The sequence below is a fragment of the Anabrus simplex genome, chromosome 1 (genome assembly GCF_040414725.1).
Source record: "Anabrus simplex isolate iqAnaSimp1 chromosome 1, ASM4041472v1, whole genome shotgun sequence".
Classification (NCBI taxonomy): Eukaryota; Metazoa; Arthropoda; class Insecta; order Orthoptera; family Tettigoniidae; genus Anabrus; species Anabrus simplex.
This window is the reverse complement of record NC_090265.1, coordinates 1,527,772,378-1,527,795,970: the sequence shown is the minus strand read 5'-3', so window position 1 is coordinate 1,527,795,970 and position 23,593 is coordinate 1,527,772,378. Positions and strand designations below refer to the sequence as shown.

General features: G+C 41.4%; 1 protein-coding gene across 2 annotated transcripts in view; it reads right to left on the bottom strand.

Moving 5' to 3' along the window:
* The window catches only part of LOC136880093 (toll-like receptor 7), a 104,949-nt gene extending 82,044 nt beyond the window's left edge, over positions 1-22,905 (bottom strand). For both annotated transcript variants that reach the window (XR_010860946.2, XM_067153277.2), the window contains exon 1: positions 18,151-22,905. Coding sequence is in view for 1 of the 2 variants with exons in the window: in XM_067153277.2 (XP_067009378.1) it covers positions 18,187-22,452 (4,266 nt within the window). In the remaining variant the exon portion in view is untranslated. The remainder of the gene's footprint in view (positions 1-18,150) is intronic.
* Positions 22,906-23,593: the final 688 nt, after the last annotated feature.

Below are 23,593 nucleotides of genomic sequence, written 5' to 3'. Positions count from 1 at the left end.
TTTTAAATTCTAAGACGTGATATCGATTTTACTACAATTCTGCATCGTCTGTATACGTTGACGTTTTCTGGAGGATTCAATACGATACTCAAATACTACATGTAAACGGGGATCGTATTCAATACGGTAAGTGTACTCAAATCGATCTCAATCCCCATGTAAACGTACTAACTGATGGCAGCAAATTTAAGGTCGGGAGCGAGCTATTTCCAAACTCGTAAGAATATGCTAGAAGAGAGTAACCACTTCACAGAAGCAAAACATACACCATGTTCCTCCAAAAGTCTGTCTGAAACCAGAGCACTAGTATGCCTACATCAGCTGAAGATTTCAAGGAGTCTTTTGATCAATCAAGCAATCAGGCAATCATTGTCAATGGACGTTGGATGGATTATGAGAAAAAAATTTCCGTTTTTATTTCAACAATACGCTTCAGTAATTGAATACTTGCAAGGTAACCGCTCCGCGGGAGATAAGTGTTTAGTACCCTTTCATATATTACCTGACTAAAGAAAAGTCTGGCATTAATACTACTGATGGCGATAATGATCGTTATGACAATGGCAGTGGTGCCAATTTAAGAACTAATTCAACAATTGAATTGATTATTTCAGAAACCAGTCAAGCGCCAAGTCTGTCATTTTGGGGAAAATGAAAAAAAAAAAAACCTGTCTAGCATCAGATAAAATGTTATGGTAGGGGGTTTAATATTTTAGCTTGATAGTATTATATCTGGAGCCTCCGTGGCTCAGACGGCAGCGCGTCGGCCTCTCACCGCTGGATACCGTGGTTCAAATCCCGGTCACTCCATGTGAGATTTGTGCTGGACAAAGCGGAGGCGGGACAGGTTTTTCTCCGGGTACTCCGGTTTTCCCTGTCATCTTTCATTCCAGCAACACTCTCCATTCTCATTTCATAGCATTTATCAGTCATTAATACATCACTTTGGGAGTGGCGACCCCATCGTACTAACAGCCTATATCTGCTTCATTCATCACATCCCTGACCCGGTCAATGACTGGAAAACAGGTTGTAGGTTTTCATTTTCAGTATTATATCTATTAATAATTTCTAACTAAGGAAAAATATTTTGTGCTTATTAACTATGCTGTAAAAATACCGGAAAAAATGTCCACTTAACTGGTTTCTGAAATAAACGAGTGTTGTAAACATATTTTTATGGGATAATTCTTGAATTTTGAAGGGATTTTGTCATAAACCCCATATTAGTTAAAACATATATATTTTAATAGGTTAAGAGTTAAGACTGTATTGCTGATACAAAAGGATGAAATCAGCAATGCCTGCTCATCATGACAAAAGGTAATCAGTCCTCATAAACAAACTCCACAGCACATTCTGTGTCTGTAGTAGGCCATTGTAGAATGCTGTCATAAAAGTGTTCGTATTCCATCAGGTAGGGTTTTAAGGCATTTAGTTCACGTATCTTCTTGATATTGATGGACATCTAAAACAAACAGTAACAAAGAATAATGTAGGGCTCAGACTTCAGGTACTTCCTTGTCTGAGTAAGAAATGTAACTTTCTCCTTTTACCCTTGCATTCCGAATAATGTTACGCGTGTGAGTTTGTTTGTCTACCACTCCTCGTTTCCTTTTTAGATACAGGTTCGTCTTCTGAATATTTTTTTTTTGCTAGTGGCTTTACGTCGCACCGACACAGATAGGTCTTATGGCGACGACGGGATAGGAAAGGCCTAGGAGTTGGAAGGAAGCGTCCGTGGCTTCAATTAAGTTACAGCCCCAGCATTTGCCTGGTGTGAAAATGGGAAACCATGGAAAACCATCTTCAGGGCTGCCGACAGTGGGATTCGAACCCGCTTCTGAATTTTCAGACATATCACTAAGAATATAAAAAACACTGCACTAAACAAAATACACACTTTTTGAATCAGTTGTTCACAAAACTAAGAACATGCGATTCCAGAAATACAACAATGACAACAAAAAACAGGTGAACAGCTGGTTATTCTGGATTCAGAACAGCAGCGCCAACCGGAAAGGTACCAGCAGTTTACCGCAGAAACTAACCAAGCGGTGTCACTTAACTGGTTTCTGAACTAAATACGAAATTCAACGTAATGCCTGACCATTATAGGACGACGTTGTTTTGACTGGTTTCAGCACCAAAATGTGCGTATACCCTCTTAGTAACATATTCTGCCAATATTTCATTTTTCCATTTTTTGGCACTTGACTGCTTTCTGAAATAATCGATTCAATTATCATACTGAGAAAAGTGTTGAATCAAAGCTTCAACATGACTGTACTGATATGCGAAATTAACTCTGTGCCATTGCTTCTAATGTTAGTAAACTAAACTCGTTTTAAAGTTGTGAAATAACACGCAATGCAATTTATGAATTGTTCATCTCGGGTGGAAACTGGAATTACAAATTTAAAGTCGGACGCGAGCTGTTTCCTAACTCGTACGAAGGGGCTAGAAGGGAGAAACCAAGTCACTAGCGAATCACAACTTCAGTTTTGATTTGATAGAAACTCGAAAGTTAGAGAGAGGGTAGATAATATTGTGCAGCCTGTGTATTCCACAAAGCAGGAGAGTCATTAGTGGCCGGCGAGTGAGGAATCGACCAGATATAAATTTGTACTCCTTCATAAAATATATACGACTAATTTCAAATCAATATCTCAAACTCTATTTATAGAAGTATATTTTTACATACCAGATTGCTGTTCAATACTTTTTCCCTTTCTCCAACAGAATGAAGAATGAATTTGGTAGGAAGGTAATAATGGAGTCAATATACATTGCGTCAATTATTTTGAATGATTCCTTTGTAAACACTGTACATAATTGCACGATAATCTTGAATTCCTTGATGATAAAGAGGTTACATTCGTCGATATGCTGAATAACTTTTCTTTCTTTCTTTCTTAATCCGTTTACCCTCCAGGATTGGTTTTCCCTCAGACTCAGCGAGGGATCCCACCTCTACCTCTCAAGGGCAGTGTCCCTGAGCATGAGATTTTGGGTCGGAGGACAAAACTGCGGGGGAGGACCAGTACCTCGCCCAGGCGGTCCCACTTGCTATGCTGAACAGGGGCCTTGTGGCGAAGTGGAAGGAAAAGTGGGAAACCACGGAAAACCATTTCGAGGATGGCTGAGGTGGGATTCAAACCCTCTCTACACAAGTTACCTCCCGTGGCTGAGTAGTTCCCGTTCCAGCCCTCGTACCACTTTTCAAATTTCGTGACAGAGCCGGGAATCGAATCCGGGCCTCCAGGGGTGGCAGCTAATCACACTAACCACTACACCATAGCGGCGGACTGCTGAATAACTACCAAATAAATAAAAATTGCATTGCATGGATTTGTAATATATCGAGGGAGTAGGCCTAGTAAGCGCAGGCGCGTTTCTAATAATTCGTTTTTATTCTGAGTGAAATGCCACACTATACAACAGAACATATAATGTTTCTTTCTCCTGAACTCATTCCTTCGCAAGTTTGCGAATAACGGTGCCAGACTTACACTACTGACATAGCGCCCAGGATTCCTATTTGCCTTTGAAATTAATATGGCGGTCCGAAGTTTCACAAACATAAGGACTGAGTGAATGATATATCGTATGGCTTTTAGTGCCGGGATATCCCAGGACGGTTTCGGCTCGCCAGGTTGCAGGTCATTCTATTTTTTGTCTCCCGTAGGCGACCTGCGCGTCGTGCTGAGGATGAAATGATGAAGAAGACAACACATACACCCAGCCCCTGTGCCATTGGAATTAACCAATTAAGGTTAAAATCCTCGACCCGGCCGGGAATCGAACCCGGGACCCTCTGAACCGAAGGCCAGAACGCTGACCGTTCAGCCAACGAGTCGGACACTGAGTGCATGAAAAATACATATCAAGCCCTTACTATGTTTTACACGTGTATGGAAAAATTGCATCTAATTGCAAAGTAAGAGGTCCCGTTGCCTTACTTAATGACCTTTCCTTGTAATTTGATTATTACGCACACGAATTTCCAACACCCTCACACTTTAAAGGAGAGGTACCTCTTCTTAATCTGCTAATCCTCCAGGGTTGGTTTTTCCCTCGGACTCAGCGAGGGATCCCACCTTTACCGCCTCAAGGGCAGTGTCCTAGAGCGTGCGACATTGGGTCGAGGGATAGAACTGGGGAGGATGGCCAGTACCTCGCCCAGGCGGCCTCACCTGCTATGCTGAACATGGGCCTTGGTGGGGGATGGGAAGATTGGAAGGAATAGACAAGGAAGAGGGAAGGAATCGGCCGTGGCCTTAAGTTGGGTACCATCCCGGCATTTGCCTGGAGGAGAATTGGAAAACCACGGAAAACCACGGAAAACCACTTCCAGGATGGCTGAGCTGGAAATCGAACCCACCTCTGCTCAGTTGACCTCCCGAGACTCAATGGACCCCATTTCAGCCCTCGTACCACTTTTCAAATTTCGTGACAGAGCCGGGAATCGAACCCGGGTCTCCGGATGTGGCAGCTAATCACACTAACCACTACACCAAAGAGGCGGACTTAAAGGAAAGGTTCACGGCATTTGTCTTTTGAAAATGTCACGTGTAGATCTGCTGGCTTGTGCTGGTAAATAACTCGTTATTAAAGAGACGAAATTCAGCGGTAGTAGACAGGCTACGAGCGTTACAGCATACAGAGCCTCTCCTCTAAATGGAACAATTTTGTCCGGATCGTTGTCAGGTCCTGATTAACGTCACAGTTCAACTATCCTATGGATTATTAAGCAGTCCCGTGTTCGATCTCGCAGCTCACTAAACGACAACACCCTCCGGGAGAGGACGTTTAATACGTACAGAAGTTAAAACAAGACAACGTTAAATGATTACCGTACTGTACTTCAGTTTTCAAAGTTAATAGGCCAATGAGTCAAATAAACCACACAATGTATATCCAACTTGAAATATTCTGTTCCTGGCCTAGCAGCTTGTATATGGTGTAAACTCGGGCCCATTCTCGACTCTTCTTCTTCTTTTTCTACCGCTTTTTCCTTCGCCTGTGGGGTCACGGGTGCTAACGGCATAGCACATGTAGATTTGGCCCTGTTTTACGGCCGGATGCCCTTCCCGACGCCAATCCTATATGAAGGGATATAATCACTATTGTGCGTTTCTGTGGTGGTTAGTAGTATGGCATGTTTTCTGAATATGATGAGGAGAGTGTTGGAACGGGCACATACACCCAGTCCCCGAGCTAGAAGAATTAATCAGAAGCGATTAAAATCCCCGACCCGGCCGCGAATCGAACCCGGGACCTTCTGAACCGAAGGCCAGTACGCTGACCATTCAGCCAACCAGTCGGATGGCCCATTCTCGGCTCTAACACATAAACATATCACACTGTAGACCCGGACTCGGTAATTAAAAATACAGTACTGGTGAAGATTACTATAGTGGTTTCCAGCTTAAGTCGCTTGGGTCCAATTCCTGGCTATAAGAGGTTTGCTTCTCCTGGCAAATGTGACGATGATCCAACATCCTTTTCAACACCTACTCTCAATAAGCCAACGGCCGTAGCCGTGTTGAAACAAGAATCCCGTGAGATCTCCGAAGTTAAGCAACATTGGGCGAGGTCAAGATTTGGATGGGATGCCTCGCGCCGTTGATGGGGCGGGGGAGGGTAAGATAATGGAGGAGCGGAAAGGAACTGGCCACCCTACCGTATGAAAACTCCGGCTCAGGCACACCTCTGCGGATGTTCGGACCTGCCTTCGGGAAGAATATACCTTTACCTTGAAAACACCAATAGGCTACACAAGTTATCGAACAGGCTTCCTCATATAACAACTATGGAGCTCTTAAATGCGATGTATCAAACTCACGTGAGAAGAACAGCATGCAGTTTCATACGATTCGGACACAACTTCCATTCTCCTCTGTCAGACTACTTGTCATCTTTCTTGTCTAATTTCCCTAGATAGCTTTTATTCTTTCAAATCAATTGTTATTAGATTTCAGTATTTCACGTTTCCTCCCATACTTCATCCAATACATCGTTATTCAAGGGTCAGGAACTCTTCTTTTTCTTTCTCTCTCTAATTATTTGAGGGACTGAGTTTCTCTAGTCAGGGATTTGATAGCCGAGCGGCATTATCGCGGACATCCGAACCAATGCGGTCGCAGTTGGAATTCCAGCCAATGTAGGTTGAATGTAACAAAATGAACGTCACGTAAACGTAGTTAAAATTCCACGTAAAACTGCATGTTCACCCCATTCGTTGTCCCATGTTCTTAAAAATAGGCAAGGAAATAACAAGACTTTTTTTCATTCTGAATCATTTTATCCTCAGGGTTGGTTTTGTCCTCGGACTCAGTGAGGGATCCCACCTTTACCGCCTCAAGGACAGTGTCCTGGAGCGTGAGCCTTTGGGTAGGGGGATACAACTGGCGAGGAAAACCAGTACCTCGCCCAGGCGGCCTCACCTGCTATGCTGAACAGGGGCCTTGTGCGGGGATGGGAAGATTGGAAGGGATATACAAGGAAGAGGGAAGGAAGTGGCCGTGGCCTTAAGTGAGGTACCATCCCGGCACTTGCCTGGAGAAGTGCAAACCAGGGAAAACCACTTCAAGAATGGCTGAGGATGAAACTGAACTCCACGCTACTCAGTTGACCTCCCGAGGCTGAGTGGACCCCGTTCCAGCTCTCGTACCACTTTTTAAAATTTCGTGGCAGAGCCGGGAATCTAACCCGGGCCTCCCGTGTTAGCAGCTAATCATACTAACCACTACACCACAGAGGCAGACAACAAGAAAATTATTGTTATAAATAGCAAACACTATGTGATCAATACCAGGGAACCCTGACGAAAAACGACGGCAGGCCTATCTGCCCCTCTTCAAACAAGAGCTATGTGGCTCAATAACAAAATCGCTCGCATGTGTATTGTATTGTTCATTATTCAATTCCAAAATGAGAGCAGGTATTCATTCCATCACTTCTCTTAGCACCGGGCGAGTTGGCCGTGCGCGTAGAGGCGTGCGGCTGTGAGCTTGCATCCGGGAGATAGTAGGTTCGAATCCCACTATCGGCAGCCCTGAAGATGGTTTTCCGTGGTTTCCCATTTTCACACCAGGCAAATGCTGGGGCTGTACCTTAATTAAGGCCACGGCCGATTCCTTCCAACTCCTCGGCCTTTTCTATCCCATCGTCGCCATAAGACCTATCTGTGTCGGTGCGACGTAAAGCCCCTAGCAAAAAAAAAAAAAAAAAAAAATCTTCTCTTAGCAGTCAACAGACTGCGTCTGATATCAGTCATACTATTTCTTTCTTTCTTTTACAGAGCTCGATAGCTGCAGTCACTTAAGTGCGGCCAGTATCCAGTATTCGGGAGATAGTAGGTTCGAACCCCACTGTCGCTTCCTTCCCAGTCCTAGCCCTTTCGTGTCCCATCGTCGCCATAAGACCTATCTGTGTCGCACCTACATAGATAGGTCGTATGGCGATGATGGGACAGGAAAGGCCAAGGGCGACCGTGGCCTTAATTAAGGTACAGCCCCAGCATTTGCCTGATGTGAAAATGGGAAACCACGGAAAACTATCTTCAGGGCTGCCGACAGTGAGGTTCAAACCCACTATCTCCCGGATGGGAGCTCACGGCTGCGCGCCCCTAACCGCACGGCCAACTCGCCCGGTCATACTATTTCAACACCAGTTGTCAGATTTCAAAGCTAATAGAAAAAGGGTGAAAACGTCGAGGATCATAAAATGATCCCATTTTTGAGTTTAAGTGAAAAATCAGCACTTTAAAATGTCGTAGAAATCTATCTAGGCATTTAACCGTGAGCAAGTGCAATAATAATAATAATAATAATAATAATAATAATAATAATAATAATAATAATTATCATCATCATCATAAACGAATGGCCTCAACTACTGAGATTTGAAGTGGTGCAATATAGTCGGCGTCCGAGTTAAATTAATTTTGTACGGTGATGATGACTGCGTCACCAAAGGTCTCAAAAATGCTAACAATGACATGAACGACCAGTATTTTTGGCTGTCCTTCAAATATCTACTACCTTAGCTGGGATCGATACCGTTAACGTGCGCTCATGTGCAGGAGACTCTGCAACTGATACATCGAGACAGCAGAGAGGTGTAGTATTGCTGGACGATACGACTAAGTTACGCTCCGTCAGTCATCTACGGGAGGGTACTGTTTTTAGGAGATATTGGGCTGTCCTGGTTTGATCTGCCATCGAATGATATGGGTCCTTTAGACAGCTGAAGGACCATCTAGGGGGAAGATTAGTGGTGAGACCGAGTCCTGTCATCTGACGCTTGCCAAGCTATACCGAGATAGATGCCTTGTTATTCCGGAAAACAAAAACGAGGACTAGGTGTTAAACAACATCTAGTAAGTTCATGGTAGTGCGGGTTCTGTAAATGTACACAACATGAATTCTTGTTATCTTACTATTTGAATCGCCCTGGCACAATCTAATAAAATTCAGACAAGAAAGAAACCCTACGTAAAAATGTTTCCTCTTATTCAAATTAAATTAAAAGTTTTCATTATAGGCCTACATGTACAATACTGATATAACTCAGCTTAGTTTATAAAGAAGGCACGGACACTTCAAACAAGCTTTCACCTTAAGGTCAAGTCGAGTAGGTATGGTACATGTCTGAGAGGTGTTAAGTAGTGTACAGAGCAAAAATGGCCAAACGGGGACACTGGTGGTGCGCGAATCCACAATATGTAGACTTCACGTCCGATGCTCTACCGATTGAGCTACGACTGGTCAGTATCCTACGATCTTAGCTGCAAGTCTAGCATTACGCGAAAATAATTGATGAAAGTTAATTTAAGGTAGGCCTTATAATTCGGTAGTGAATACTAAATGTTCAAGGTAAGATCATTCTAACCATGAACAGTTTGGTGAAACGTATACTCTCCATTTATGCCATAATCCTTCCATTTATTACATGAGCAGATTTCTGAGACACGCCCATTAAAACGAAGTCTCTTGGCCACCCTTTTGTAATATCGGCGCATTCTGAATGCTGCTTTAAATGCGAACTTTTACTCAGCGTTGTTTACGACCTTTGCTGAGATAGTACAAGGGTCAGCAGTTTCCACTGTTTCCACATCGAAACATGAACAATACTTCTTTACTATTTTTCATGAGACTTGTCAGGCTGTCTATTGATCAGGCCTGGTCTGTTCGATGTCGTCTAAATGGATTAGTCCGTATGGAAGGTGCATGAAATATGTAACAAACGATACAAAGCTTTCAACATAAATCATACGTTAAATGGGTGATTTTGTAAGCGATTCTAACAGAAACAAATTGTCATCGCACAAGAGAATCATTAAAATGAAAGTACTTCAACGATTTTCAAATTATAGTGATGACGACACGCATTTCTTGGAAAGTCCGTTTACTGTTATATAAGCCATAGTCGACTGGGATCCCGATATGGAGTGGTTTGATACCCGAACACAGCCCGAGACACTGTGGGTGGTGAGGGTAGAGTACCATACACGGTATTCCCTGCCTGTCGTAAGAGGCGACTAAAGGGGGCCCTAGGGGCTCCTAACTCCGGAACGTAGATTGAGTCCTAGTATTGCTTCTACTTACTTGTGTCAGGCTCATCACTTTCAACTGTCCTATCCGACCTCCCTTGATAAACTCTTGTTTTTTTCACCCGGATGATATTAGGTTTGTGAGGTTTAGGAAGTTTTTTACAATTTGTTTTTTACGTCGCACCGACACAGATAGGTCTTATGGCGACGATGGGATAGGAAAGGCCTAGGAGTGGGAAGGAAGCAGCCGTGGCCTTAATTAAGGTACATCCGCAGCATTTGCCTGGTGTGAAAATGGGAAACCACGGAAAACCATCTTCAGGGCTGCCAACAGTAGGGTTCGAACCCACTATCTCCCGGATGCAAGCTCACAGCTGCGCGCTCCTAACCGCACGGCCGACTCGCCCGGTGGAAGTTTTTCTAGAGGATGCCCAATATTGTACTTCCTCTTAAAACAATAACCACCACCACCACCACCACACTTCTCCCGAATGCCTTTTACACTTCGTTAAACAAGCACATTCCTTTTAAATATAGACTAAATGCGTTTACTAAGGAAGTTATCTGCGAGGAAGCCGGGAATAATTTCGTTGACATATTCACGACAGTTAGGCCTAAACAGAAAAAAAACAACAAATGATCAGCTTGTGGCAAATGACAGTAGACTGTTGCGTAGCCTAAATACATTTTCTCTGCTAGTGATTTAAGATCCTATCAACTTTATGTAGGTTTCTGTGGCGACGACGGGATAGAAAAGTGCCAGAACTGGGAAGGAAGCGACAGAATTTGCCTGGTAGGTAAATGGGAAACCACGTAATGCCATCTTGAAGGCTGCCGATAGTGAGGGTAGAAACCCCCATATCTCAAATGCAAGCTATACAACAAGAACTACGCTGCCAACTCACTCGTAATAAATAAATAAGTCCGCCTCTGTGGTGTAGTGGTTAGCGTGATTAGCTGCCACCCCGGATGCCCGGGTTCGATTCCTGGCTCTGCCACGAAATTTGAAAAGTGGTATGAGAGCCTCGGGAGGTCAACGGAGTAGAGAGAGAGAGAGAGATTCTCGAAGTGGTTTTCCATGGTTTCCCACTTCTCCTCTGGGCAATTGCCGGGCTGGTACCTAAGTTAAGGCCAGGCCGCTTCCTTCACTTTTCCTCGTCTATCCCTTCCGATCTTTTCATCTCCCCACAAGGCCCCTGTTCAGCATAACAGGTGAGGCCACCTGGTCCTTCCCAGTTATATCCCCCGACCCGAAGTCTCACGCTTCAGGGCACTGCTCTGGAGGCGGTAGAGGTGGGATACCTCGCTGAGTCTGAGGGAAAACCAACCCTGGACGGTAAACGGATTAAGAAATAAATAAATGTGAGTGGAAAAGGAATGATTGGTTCCACAAGAGGAACATGATTTCGATTCCCCGAATAGTAATAACCATGAATTATTACATTTACACATTCACGACGACACGTTGAAAATATGACTTATCACTATGCAGTAGATTACAACTGATCAACTCTCTTCTCTCTCTCTCTCACACACACACACGCACACTGTATGTACGGAAGGACGTGGGTAATATTCCCCGTCAGGGAGCCGGAACATTTCGAAACGAGATTCCCACTGCAGAAGAGTTTCATGGCCATGAAGTTCACTCAGCCTACATAAAAAATGAGTACCAGATTAATTCCTTACAGTAAAAGCAGCCAGGCATAGAGCTAACCATTCTATCGCACTTAGCGCAGAGTTTACAAATTATGGAAGCGTTTTTCTTCTAATCTTTCAAGCACCCAGCTTTATATGTAGGCTAATTTATAAATTACTAGGATATTTTAAATGCTGTGGGCGTCAGTGACACAGTCAGTCAGTCAGTCAGTCAGTCTGTCGCTGTCCTTCTGTTCTCAACATACAGTATATATTGTACGTAACTTCGTACCGATTCAGTTACGATCTTTGGAAAAATGTCGTATGGCTTTTAGTGCCGGGATATCCCAGGACGGGTTCGGCTCGCCAGGTGCAGGTCTTTCTATTCGACTCTCGTAGGCGACCTGCGCGTCGTGATAAGGATGAAATGATGATGAAGACAACACATACACCCAGCCCCCGTGCCATTGGAATTAACCAATTAAGGTTAAAATCCCCGACCCTGCCGGGAATCGAACCCAGGACCCTCTAAACCGAAGGCCAGTACGCTGACTGTTCAGCCAACGAGTCGGACACGATCTTTGGTGACGACGGGGTAAGAAAGGTCTGGAACTGAGAAGGAAGCCGTCATGGCCTTAATTAAGGTACAAGCATGACTATGGGATGGGTTGGGCAGAAAGCGGTCGTTGCGTCTAGTAAGAAACAGTCCAAATCAAAACGGGAAAAATATTTTCCGGTTTACCGAAGTGGGATTCGAACCCACCATCTCCTGTATACAAGCTTACAGCTACACAACAAGCAAAACGAAGCTAATTTTTGAACAACTTTTAAACCCACTGCTGTTTTTGTCACTTTTTCTAAACGTGAATTTTTCAAAATCTGTTGTTATTTTTTCGTGATTTTTTTTCTGTTTTGCATTATATATATCATAACACTATATTTTGTAATGTTTGTTGTAATTGAAGTGCAACTGTGTTATACATAAATAAACAAATTTGGTCACTCAAGCGAATAATACAAAAATTCTATTGATTTTACATGCCGCTGATTACTTTTACGGTCTTTGTATATACCAAGATACCAGAATGCTGCTACGCGATTACTTTTACGGTCTTTGTATATACCAAGATACCAGAATGCTGCTACGCGATTACTTTTACGGTCTTTGTATATACCAAGATACCAGAATGCTGCTACGCGATTACTTTTACGGTCTTTGTATATACCAAGATACCAGAATGCTGCTACGCGATTACTTTTACGGTCTTTGTATATACCAAGATACCAGAATGCTGCTACGCGATTACTTTTACGGTCTTTGTATATACCAAGATACCAGAATGCTGCTACGCGATTACTTTTACGGTCTTTGTATATACCAAGATACCAGAATGCTGCTACGCGATTACTTTTACGGTCTTTGTATATACCAAGATACCAGAATGCTGCTACGCGATTACTTTTACGGGCTTTGTATATACCAAGATACCAGAATGCTGCTACGCGATTACTTTTACGGGCTTTGTATATACCAAGATACCAGAATGCTGCTACGCGATTACTTTTACGGTCTTTGTATATACCAAGATACCAGAATGCTGCTACGCGATTACTTTTACGGTCTTTGTATATACCAAGATACCAGAATGCTGCTACGCGAAGTTCTATCACATGCTAGTAAATCTGCCGATATATAAGAGTATTTGACCACCTTACGATACCCCTAGACAGAGCCAGAATCGAACCCACCAACTTAGGCTCAGATAGTAGTACTCTGCCATCTGCGCTGCTCAACCCGGGTGTACTATACGGAGCCTACTGCATGTGATACGAATATTTAAGTGTGGAACTAGCACAGAAGATAACTTTACACAATTCCATTCACAATATTTAACAAATTGAACATCAGTTAAATTGTTACAATTATTTGTGTATCGGACCATTCCCTTAAAATCTCACACTGAACGAATACGTTACATTAAGCAAGTAACTTACTCAAAATAATAACAATTTCCAACAAAATAAGGATTTCTCCAACATCATCCCATTACCTATGAAATCACACTGAAATACAGTAGATATATTGTACTCTAAGAGAATTTTTACATGGAAGAGTCGTAAATGCAAATAAGAGCTAAGGCTAAAGGAGAACAGAAAAAAAAAAGAGTTTGGAAACAAACAGGCCTGTGTGTACATGGCATGCCCATTTGTATAGGAATGTTCGTTAATTCTTTTCCAGTTAAATAAACATGCATTTTTTTAGGAAGCTACAAGAGGGAATTGCCAGAGATTCGGCTTCATTGGAGTTGTTGGAAAGGTGTGAGTTTACAGAGGTATGTTAATTATTAGATCAATAAAAAGGTGCTGGACAACCTACACATTTCTTAATTAGAAGAAAACCTCTAGTTAGTCTTACCTTAAAACAACACTTCTGTATCATATTAAAGGACATGTGCTAATTAAAATCGTACGCACACCTGATAAAAGTTCCACATTTTGTTTCATGAGTACATTTCTTACCTTTAACACCAGCAAATATTTCATGGTTGTGAATTAGAAAAAGTTTCAATAGCACCCAAGCAATTGTGGTTATGCTAAGTGAAGTGCAACTTCTTAACTCTGAATCTGCTCTAGATTAGACAGAGAAATTTAAAACATGTTAAAGCCCGGAGACCCGGGTTCGATTACTGGTTCTGCCACGAAATTCGAAAAGTGGTACGAGGGCTGGAACGGGGTCCACTCTGCCTCGGGAGGTCAACTGAGTAGTGATGGGTTTGATTCTCACCTCATCCATCCTCGAAGTGGTTTTCCGTGGTTTCCCACTTATCCTTCAGGCAAATGCAGGGATGGTATCCAACCTAAGGCCACGGCTGCTTCCTTCCCTCTTTTCTGCCTGTCCCTTCCAATATTCCCACCCTCCTACAAGGCCCCTGTTCAGCATAGCAGGTGAAGCCGCCTGGGCGAGGTACTGGTCCTCCTCAGTTGTATCCTCCGACCAAAAGTCTCATGCCCCAGGACACTGCCCTTGAGGCGGTAGAGATGGGATCCCTCGCTGAGTTCGAGGGATAAAACCGACTGTAGGGTAAACAGATTAAGAAAGAAGGAAAGAAAAAAAGTAGATAATGTTATCAGCAAAATAAAATAAAATAAAATAAATAATTTTCAAAATTCAAGATCCAATGATTGAATGAGGAAAGGTAAAGAAACTGCACACAATATTTAAATACAAATGGATGTCGAACACAGGAAACTTTTAACAGTACGCATACAGCAAAGACAAATTATTAATGAAAAAAAAAAAATTAAGATAGGCTTTTACTTAATTTGTAACTGAATGTCTACGTTTACCCATTTTTTAAAACCGTTTGGAACATCTCAGAATTATGCCTACCAAGAACTATCCACACTTCATTTTAATACAAAATTGTATATACGGAAAGTGAATAAATAACTTATCTTGTTATTCACTACACTAAGGAATCACTGATTACGTTCATAACAAACCTTCACAGAAATTCCAGGCTAAGTCATGATTAACACGGTTAAATTCCCTAAAGATATATAGGCATTAAAATGTCCTGATAGAAATGAAGATACAGAACAGAAATTATTTAGCAGTGGCTCCAACATTCCACTATAGAGAGACCCTAGATATTCACGTACTGTTGTTTGTTTAGAGTGAAGTTTAACGACATTGAAACTCCTGAATAGATTATAATATTTTCATTTCACATATTTCAGCTATCTCTACACAACACTTTAGTCAAATTGTATTTTGTGGAGTTCGCATAGTGTCATAATCAAAACACCCGAATGAAAGACCTAAAGAAGGTCCATTCTCTGAATTTAAACAAATTCACTTAATATATATTATGTGCTCCTGTGTTAAAAGTTTCTTGAAAGCTGTAGTCTTCTTCCTCAGACAACCTACCCCAGTAAATTTCACCTTCCGGTTTTTCACCACTTCAGATCGGATATTAATCATAAATGTTGAAAGCACAACCGTTTCGTAACTTTCATGTTAATAATTATGAGGAATAATAATTCACTCTCAGACTATGTTCCCTGAAGGGAATTATACATGTATTTAATTCCAAATATTTCATCTCGGGAGAAAAAAAAATAGTTCTAGTTACTTTATTATGACTTTCATGTATATTTTTACGGAAAATAATTTTTTTTCAATCGTTTTGCTAAAGGTCAGCCTATGTCAAGGTTTATCATCGTTTCAGTTACTGTTTTTAGGAAGATCAACGATTTAACAAAAACCAACTAAACGATTAAATCTGACTGTCATTAGAAGAAGACTTTTATAAGTTTATATTAAGATCAATAATAATGTTATTGGCTTTACGTCCCACTAACTACTTTTACGGTTTTTGGAGACGCCGAGGTGCCAGAATTTAGTCCCGCAGGAATTCTTTTACGTGCTAGTAAATCTATCGACACGAGGCTGGCGTAATTGAGCAACTTCAATTACAACCGCACTGAGCCAGGATCGAACCTGCCAAGTTGGAGTCAGAAGGCCAACACCTCAAACGTCTGAGTCTCTCAGCCCGGTAATATCAAGATCTGCAGCATATTAAATATAGGAACAAAATTATTATTCACCATCAGAATATAGCTGTCTACTTTGTTCTGTATAGATGTACTTACAGTAAATACAGGTGGCTGGTATTCGTTACAATTTTACCGTTGTTGAATGTAAATATTTCAGAACAATCTACGACTTCATAGAGACAGAGTTCTTAAATTGCTCATTTCTTCATTTAAATTGCTCTTTCATTTAGTACCCTTTAAGAAGGCAGCACATGGGAATAACCTGGGTATCAATAGCCTTAACGTTGAAATGACCGTTTTAAGTTATAGTGAAAACATTTAGAACCATACCTACATTTATTTATTTATTTATTTATTTATTTATTTATTTATTTATTTATTTATTTGGGAAACCAAAACAGCGATAAACCGAATTACAGAGTAATAAACCGAATTACCTACAACGTCGATTTCTCTTCATTGCTAAATGAAGAAATATACACCAGAACTTGATATGGTATTAGAATAAGAAAATCTATGCATTACTACATGAATGACATTTATACAATTAATTAATTGCTGTGCATTGATCACTCAGTAAATTACACGCAGGCTGTTATCTGAATGGAAAGTCAGCGTTATTGAGAAATCGACGTTGTAGGTAATTCGGTTTATTACTCTGTAATTCGGTTTATCGCTGTTTTGGTTTCCCAAATAAATAAATAAATAAATAAATAAATAAATAAATAAATAAATAAATAAATAAATAAATAAATAAATAAATAAATAAATAAATAAATAAATGTAGGTATGGTTCTAAATGTTTTCACTATAACTTAAAACGGTCATTTCAACGTTAAGGCTTTTGATACCCAGGTTATTCCCATGTGCTGCCTTCTTAAAGGGTACTAAATGACCAGCGGAAGTTTCGTCCTGTAACTTACGTTACTTCATGTTCGAATTCATTTCAATACTGTTTGCTATTGAAAATTGTTTTCTAAACTATAATGTTTTCGTATTTCATTTCGATCTAGCTGTTCTGGATACTTTTACAAAGGTTTGGTAGACGAAATTTTTCAAAGCAGAAACGTGCGCAGAAAGGTACGACCTTAGAATTACTCGAACAATACGGATTGGAACATACATTTTGATAGAACATGCACACGCATGATTAAATTTGTTACTGGCAATTTAAATTAAACAAAATGTCAGTGGTTCTGATAAACTATGTTTAAATATGTATTGCCCCCTCACTTATTACATTGTTTTAATGGAAATATCCTAGACATTTGAATTCAAAGTCATTCTACAATCACTGAGCGAGTTAGCCGTGTGGTTAGGAGCGCGCGGCTGTGAGCTTGCATTCGGCAGATAATGGGTTCGAACTCCACAGTCGGCAGCCATGAAGATAGTTTTCCATGGTTTCCCATTTACACACCGGGCAATTGCTGGAGCTGTACGTTAATTATGGCCACGACCGCGTCCTTCCCACTCCTAGCTCTTTCTATCCTATAGTCACCATAATACCTATCTGTGTCGGTGCGACTTGATGTTCGAATTAATTTCAGTACCATCTGTTATTCGATCTAGCTGTTCTCGATACTTTTACGAAGGTCTGGTAGACGAAATTTTGCAAAGCAGAAACGTGCGCAGAAAGATACGACGTTAGAATTACTCGATCAATACGGATTGGAACATACATTTTGTTAGAACGTGCACACGCATGATTAAATTTGTTACTGGCAGTTTAAATTGCACAAAATGTCAGTGGTTCTGATAAACTATGTTTAAATATTTATTACCCCCTCACTTATATTGTTTTAATGGAAATATCTAATACATTTGAATTCAAAGTCATTCTACTATCATCGAGTTAGCCGCGTGGTTGGGAGCGCGCAGCTGTGAGCTTGCATTCGGCAGATAATGGGTTCGAACTCCACAGTCGGCAGCCATGAATATGGTTTTCCGTAGTTTCCCATTTTCACACCAGACAACTGCTGGAGCTGTCCTTAATTAAGGCCACGACCGCTTCTTTCCCACGCCTAGCCCTTTCTAGCCTATAGTCGCCATAAGACCTATCTTGGTTGATGCGACGTAAAGCCAATTATTACAAGAATCATTCTACAATAATTAAAAAAATAGAAAAACATTACATTACTTTGACGAAGGGTGCACACACATAAAAAACTGTAACTAACGTCTTAATTTTGACTAAATATACTCTGGAAAAATAATGATAAATTTAAATTATGTTTTATTTATTGTCTGATTTAGGATATCGAACTGTTTGTAAAACTACATTCTACCACGAATTCACCACATCATATTTATACTAAATAATTAATTTTCGAAAAACAAGATACTTGTAAATTTTATCACAATATCAAAATGAGTGAATGCAGAAGTGACCTCACCTGTTAGCGATGCCGCTGCTCGCCGGATGCCGCCCCTCACACGAGGTACGCTTGCACGCCGCTGTTATCCAACACCGCCCCTGAACGCCACGGCGGCCGCTGCTGTTGTGGTTGCTGCTGAGTCCGTAACATGAAGGAACCTTCCCTCTCTAGGGTAGAATAGTCCGAGTCTATGGACGAATAGATGTGTTCTGAAGTTGGTCTTGAGTTAGGCACAGCTTCTAGCATCTCCGCGCCTGTATAGGACAACGGCTGATGAAGGTTCTGTTGTAAAGGTTGGGGATGGTGATAGTTATGTCTATGAACAGGTCTAGGAGAAGGGGTAGCGGTGGTGGCTGAAGAATAGTTAGCTTCTTCATGGTCAATGTTCCTTGACTCTTGATGATGCTGCTGCTGTTGTTGGAGATTATTCACTTGTTTCACAGGGGTGCGAGGTAAAGTTGGGGCAGTAGAATACGATGGTGGAGTTACTACTATATTATTAGGGGTGGCATTATCGTTGTTCGTAGAAGCAGCTGCTGCCGCTTTAAATAAGGGGTGACTGTTTATGTGCATCTGTAACGAAGGCGAAGACGGATGAGGCTGTTTAGTCTTCTCCAGATACGAGTGATGATGACTACCGTTGCCAACCACCCCCGAATCCAGAGTATAATTGTTAATGTTCCGACGGTACATGGAACTTTTGTGTTGTTGACCGTCACGATTTGGCATAGCATAACGAAGCCTTTCCCAAAACCGTTTCTCACCCCATCTTACCCTAGCTCCAGTCTTGAGATAAGGTCTCAAATCTGGATCTAATTCTGCTTCAGGAAGAGAACTTCCTTCCTCAACAAGCACCAATTTGAAGATACGTCCCTTCAATGCCTCGTGAAGGGCTGAACGGAACTCAAACCTGGACCATTCAGTCTGAAGAAAATTTCTTGATAAGACTAGAATCACACGACGACTAGCTTCTGCTGCTTCTACCACAACAGGTGAAGTGGAATGTTGAAGGTACGCATGATGGGGTAAATCTCTATAATGTAAACACAGCTGAAATGAAGGATTACCATGTTCAAGTTCTGCTACAATAGATTGTAAAACAAATTCTTCATCTTTAGGACTATAGCACACGTACCCATCATACAGTTTCTCGCGATCTTCCGCAAAATGTTTAGAAGACCCACCTTTGAAATGGAACAGTCTTATCCCATATCTTGAATAGACCCACACTCTCATAGGTTCACGGAACACAAACATTAAAATTGTCAATATCAAGATAAGAAGAAATGCGGATAACGTAATGATTACCATAGGGAGATAATCTGAGACGATAATACTTTGAATTACGGAACCTCCAGAATAATAATCACTACACGCTGTATTATTTAGATCTACTTCCCGTCTCTGCGGAGGTCTGGTCTCATTATTGTAGCAATATATGTCCTCACTGTCGATCACTTTGCGGGCGTTGTCTGCAACCCAAATCTGTAGCTCTTGTAAGAACTTACATCTGCACGACCATAGATTGTGACCAAGAGATATCTCAGCAAGGTCTAGGTTTAATGTTAACTGCCATACTGGGAATGTAACAAGACGATTTCCATCCAATCTCAAGATCTCTAATGCACGTAGTGGAAGAAGGGTGAGGTTCCCTATATATGCTATCAGATTATTTTGAAGATAAAGTTCTCTCAGATGTGATAAATGTTCAAATTCGAAGCCTTTCAACTCACGAATTCTATTATCTTCAAGATGAAGGATCTGTAAGGCGTTTAGGCCATTAAAAGTACGATTTTGTATTGTTTCAATGCGGCTAGCGTTAACAAAAAGAACTCGCATATTTTTTCTTCCAATGAAGACGTGATTTTGAAGTTCTCCGAAGTCATTACCATCCAGATAAAGTTCCGTCACGTCCATAGGAATACGGCGGGGGATATGACTTGTGGTAAGGCTCGAACAATCGACTACATTCGTTGTCCACGTTTGGTCGTGAAAACATGAGCAGTTAGTGGGACAAGTCATTTCACAGTCACATGCATCAAAATCACAGCAATGGCAAAGAGCGAAGCAGTGAGTTTCGTAAGCACACAAGAAATTGGAAGGCTTCGCATCAATTGCAGGAATGGTTGGTAGGCCTCGAGAATACGTCATCTTACACATGATGTTGGCTAGATCCATGATTCTAGGATGAATTCTAAGTTGCGTCATATTGTTTATCATTTGAAGCCACTCCATGGAACAATCACAGTGAAAGGGGTTCCCCCCAATGTAAAACTCTGGGAGCGCTTTATCAAGAGGAACAGCGCCAAGTCTCAATGCATTCAAGTCCAGGGTTACTAACATATTTGCATACATGTCAACCCTAACCAAATCAGCTTTATCCAGAAACGTTGCGGCCATTACTTTAGAAATATAATTATTATTAATGAATAACAATTCAATACTATTGGGAATAGACATGGGAGAAATTTCTGTTATACGGTTATGACTTGCATCTAGAGTTTTAATATGCAAACTTTCTTGCCTCTCGTAATAATTTCCAAGAACTTCAATAAAGTTTCCATGAATATCTAACCATTTTAAATTCACTGGCACAAATGCATAGTCAAACCATACTAAATGATTATCCGATAAGTTAAGCCACAACAAACTTGACAGGGAAGAAAACACACCATCAATATCGGTTAAGAAGTTGGCATCCAGTCGAATAGCTTCAATCTGAGTGTTATGTTCGAACGTACCTCGTTCAATTTGCTGAATTTTGTTCTTGGCTAAGTTCAGTACTTGCATGCTTGTGAGGTCCCAGAACATACCAGCGGTTAGGTTTCCAATGTTATTACCGATCAATCTAAGGCCATTTAATTGTTGCAAATTTCTGAACGATCCGTTACGTATTCCGGTTATTTGGTTTTCACCTAAATCAAGCGTTTTAAGGAACGAAAGTTCATGTAAGGCTTCAGGAATATCTTGCAAAGAATTCGAACTCAGGTCCAGGTCTTTGAGATCAGAACAGTTACGAAATGCTTGAGAGTCAATGGATACAAGAAGATTATTGCTAAGAGTAAGCTTATTAAGAACGAAAAGTCCGTTGAAGAGTAAAGCTCCTACATGATGGAGCCTATTTTCAGCTAAGTTCAAAGTATGAAGGTTATAAAGAGGTTGAAAAGCATTATCTTCAATATAACCGATAGAATTGTTCCTTAAGTCCAATATCTGTAGAAAGAAGAGGTCCTTGAAAGTCCTGACATCGATCCTCGTGAGAGCATTGTGGGCTAGATTAAGTACAATAAGTCTTATGAGTCCAACGAACGTCCCATCATCGATGTGGTTACTATTCAATTGGTTATCCGACAGATCTAACACAAGAAGCTGCTCCAGTCGGTGAAATACACCGCGCGCCAATTCGTATAAAGAATTATTCTGAACGTAAATCTCCCGCAGCTCACGGCAACTCGCGAACAGGCCTTCTGGCAGCGATTCCACTTTATTGTGAGACATATTAAGTACTCTAAGAGATGTCAACCCAGCCAGAGAATCCCCCGCCACATCATTTATTTCATTATGTTGCAACAGAAGCGTCTGTAATCGACGAAGACGTGTTATACCTGAATCAGACGTGAGAGCTTGAAGTTGATTCCATGACACATCTAATGTTCGTAAATCTAGCCCACCCGCGCATTCAATACGAGGGGGCGAACTAGTTGTTGAATCGTATTTTTCTCTTTTGGAAGCATAGCCTAACATATCAACGTCCCGAATACGGTTATGACTTAGATTCAACATTTGTAAATTACCTAAGAAACAGAAAGAATCCTCAGGTAATAAACGGATGTTATTATTACTCAGATCTAATGTTTGTAGTTCCCTTAATCCACGCAAACTTCCGGATGACAACTCTAACATTTTTCCTGAACCCCACTCATCATTGCGTGTATTAATCGATAAACGTTTCAAATCTCTTAACCCATCGAAAGCGTCTGGAGGTATTTGTAGTATTTTACAGTCCTCAATAATCAATTCTTCAAGTTGGTTAAGTCTTTGAAACGCGCGTGGCTGAACCCCACTTTCAAATAACAGAACTTGACTGCACTGTACTCGTAGGCGGGCGGTACCTTCAACCTGCAGGGCACTAAGATTGGTTCCTTCGCCGTCCAGCGTCCGGACACGACACAGAACAGCCGCCCGGGTCGGGGAGGATGTCTCGTTATTTTCGGATACCAAATGACATTGCTCCGGTGTCTCGTATTTAACAACGCCATACACAACCACCGCCAAGAGTAACTGAGTGATTGCAGCGAAGACGATTCCACGATTCGCCATGACTCACAAGCAGTAGGAAAAGTAAGGATCACTCGATATAATATACCACAACACTCATATCACTCACTTCCTCAAAAAATTTAAAAACAAAATAATACATCCTAAACCAAGTCTCACTCAACTTTGACAAAAGAAAAAAGAAGCCTGTCACCTAACACGCAGCATTATTATCGTTAATGACGGATAACACACACGAAAAAATGGGCAATTAAAAAACACTGTTCACTGCTTCAATTTTTATGCCCTGTTTATGGGCGTTGTAAATAGTATTTAACATCGGAAGGTCGGAAAACACGGGAAGAGAACTCCGGACTATCTCGCGAGGCAGACATGGTTCTGCTGAAACGAACGGATTATCAATACTTGGAGTGCAGAATATTTTTCGACCGCGCTTACTCTGCAACTGATAAACACTCGAGCAGCACGACGCGGTCCACTTCCGAGCCGCAGAGCCAGTCCTGGCATCAACTGAGCTCTCCGCGGCTCTGCACAGTTACTATATAACTCGGTATTCAAAACCAGCCACTAGGCGGCAGCACAGTGCAGCACACACTGTGCGCGCGCGCTTGCTGTGAATGGATCGCACCCTTCTTGTCGTATTGATGGACTGATTAATTTGAAACTAAATGCTCTTCAAATCTTCGAATATTAATATACTTAAAAACAGAACAATATTATAATTAATTTTAGAATGAACTACTAAAATGTTACGAATATTCTCATTTCATTATAGAATAGGAAAAATCATGCCAATACATGCCTTTTCTTTCCACTTGTAATAATCTCTGTAATCGTTGACCTTTCGTTCATCCGAAAGCTGCTCCTATCCTGGCTAAGTTTAGCGACATAGAGGAGTTCAAAGGTTCACTGGCTCTAGGCATGTAGGACAATTCCTACAGAACAAAATCATGACTGGCTTCTGTTCAACTAATGAGCAGTTACAAGATACGTTTTTAAGATTTATGCACATCTCTGTGAACTGAATGCCTTCACAAGCCCATTGCAGTCTTATCTCGTTCCCAGTTATATAAGCCCAAGCTGGCAGGTTCGATCCTGGTGATACTTGAACGTGCTCAGATACGTCAGCCCCGTGTCGGTAGATTTACCGGCACGTAAAAGACCTCCCACAGGACAATATTCC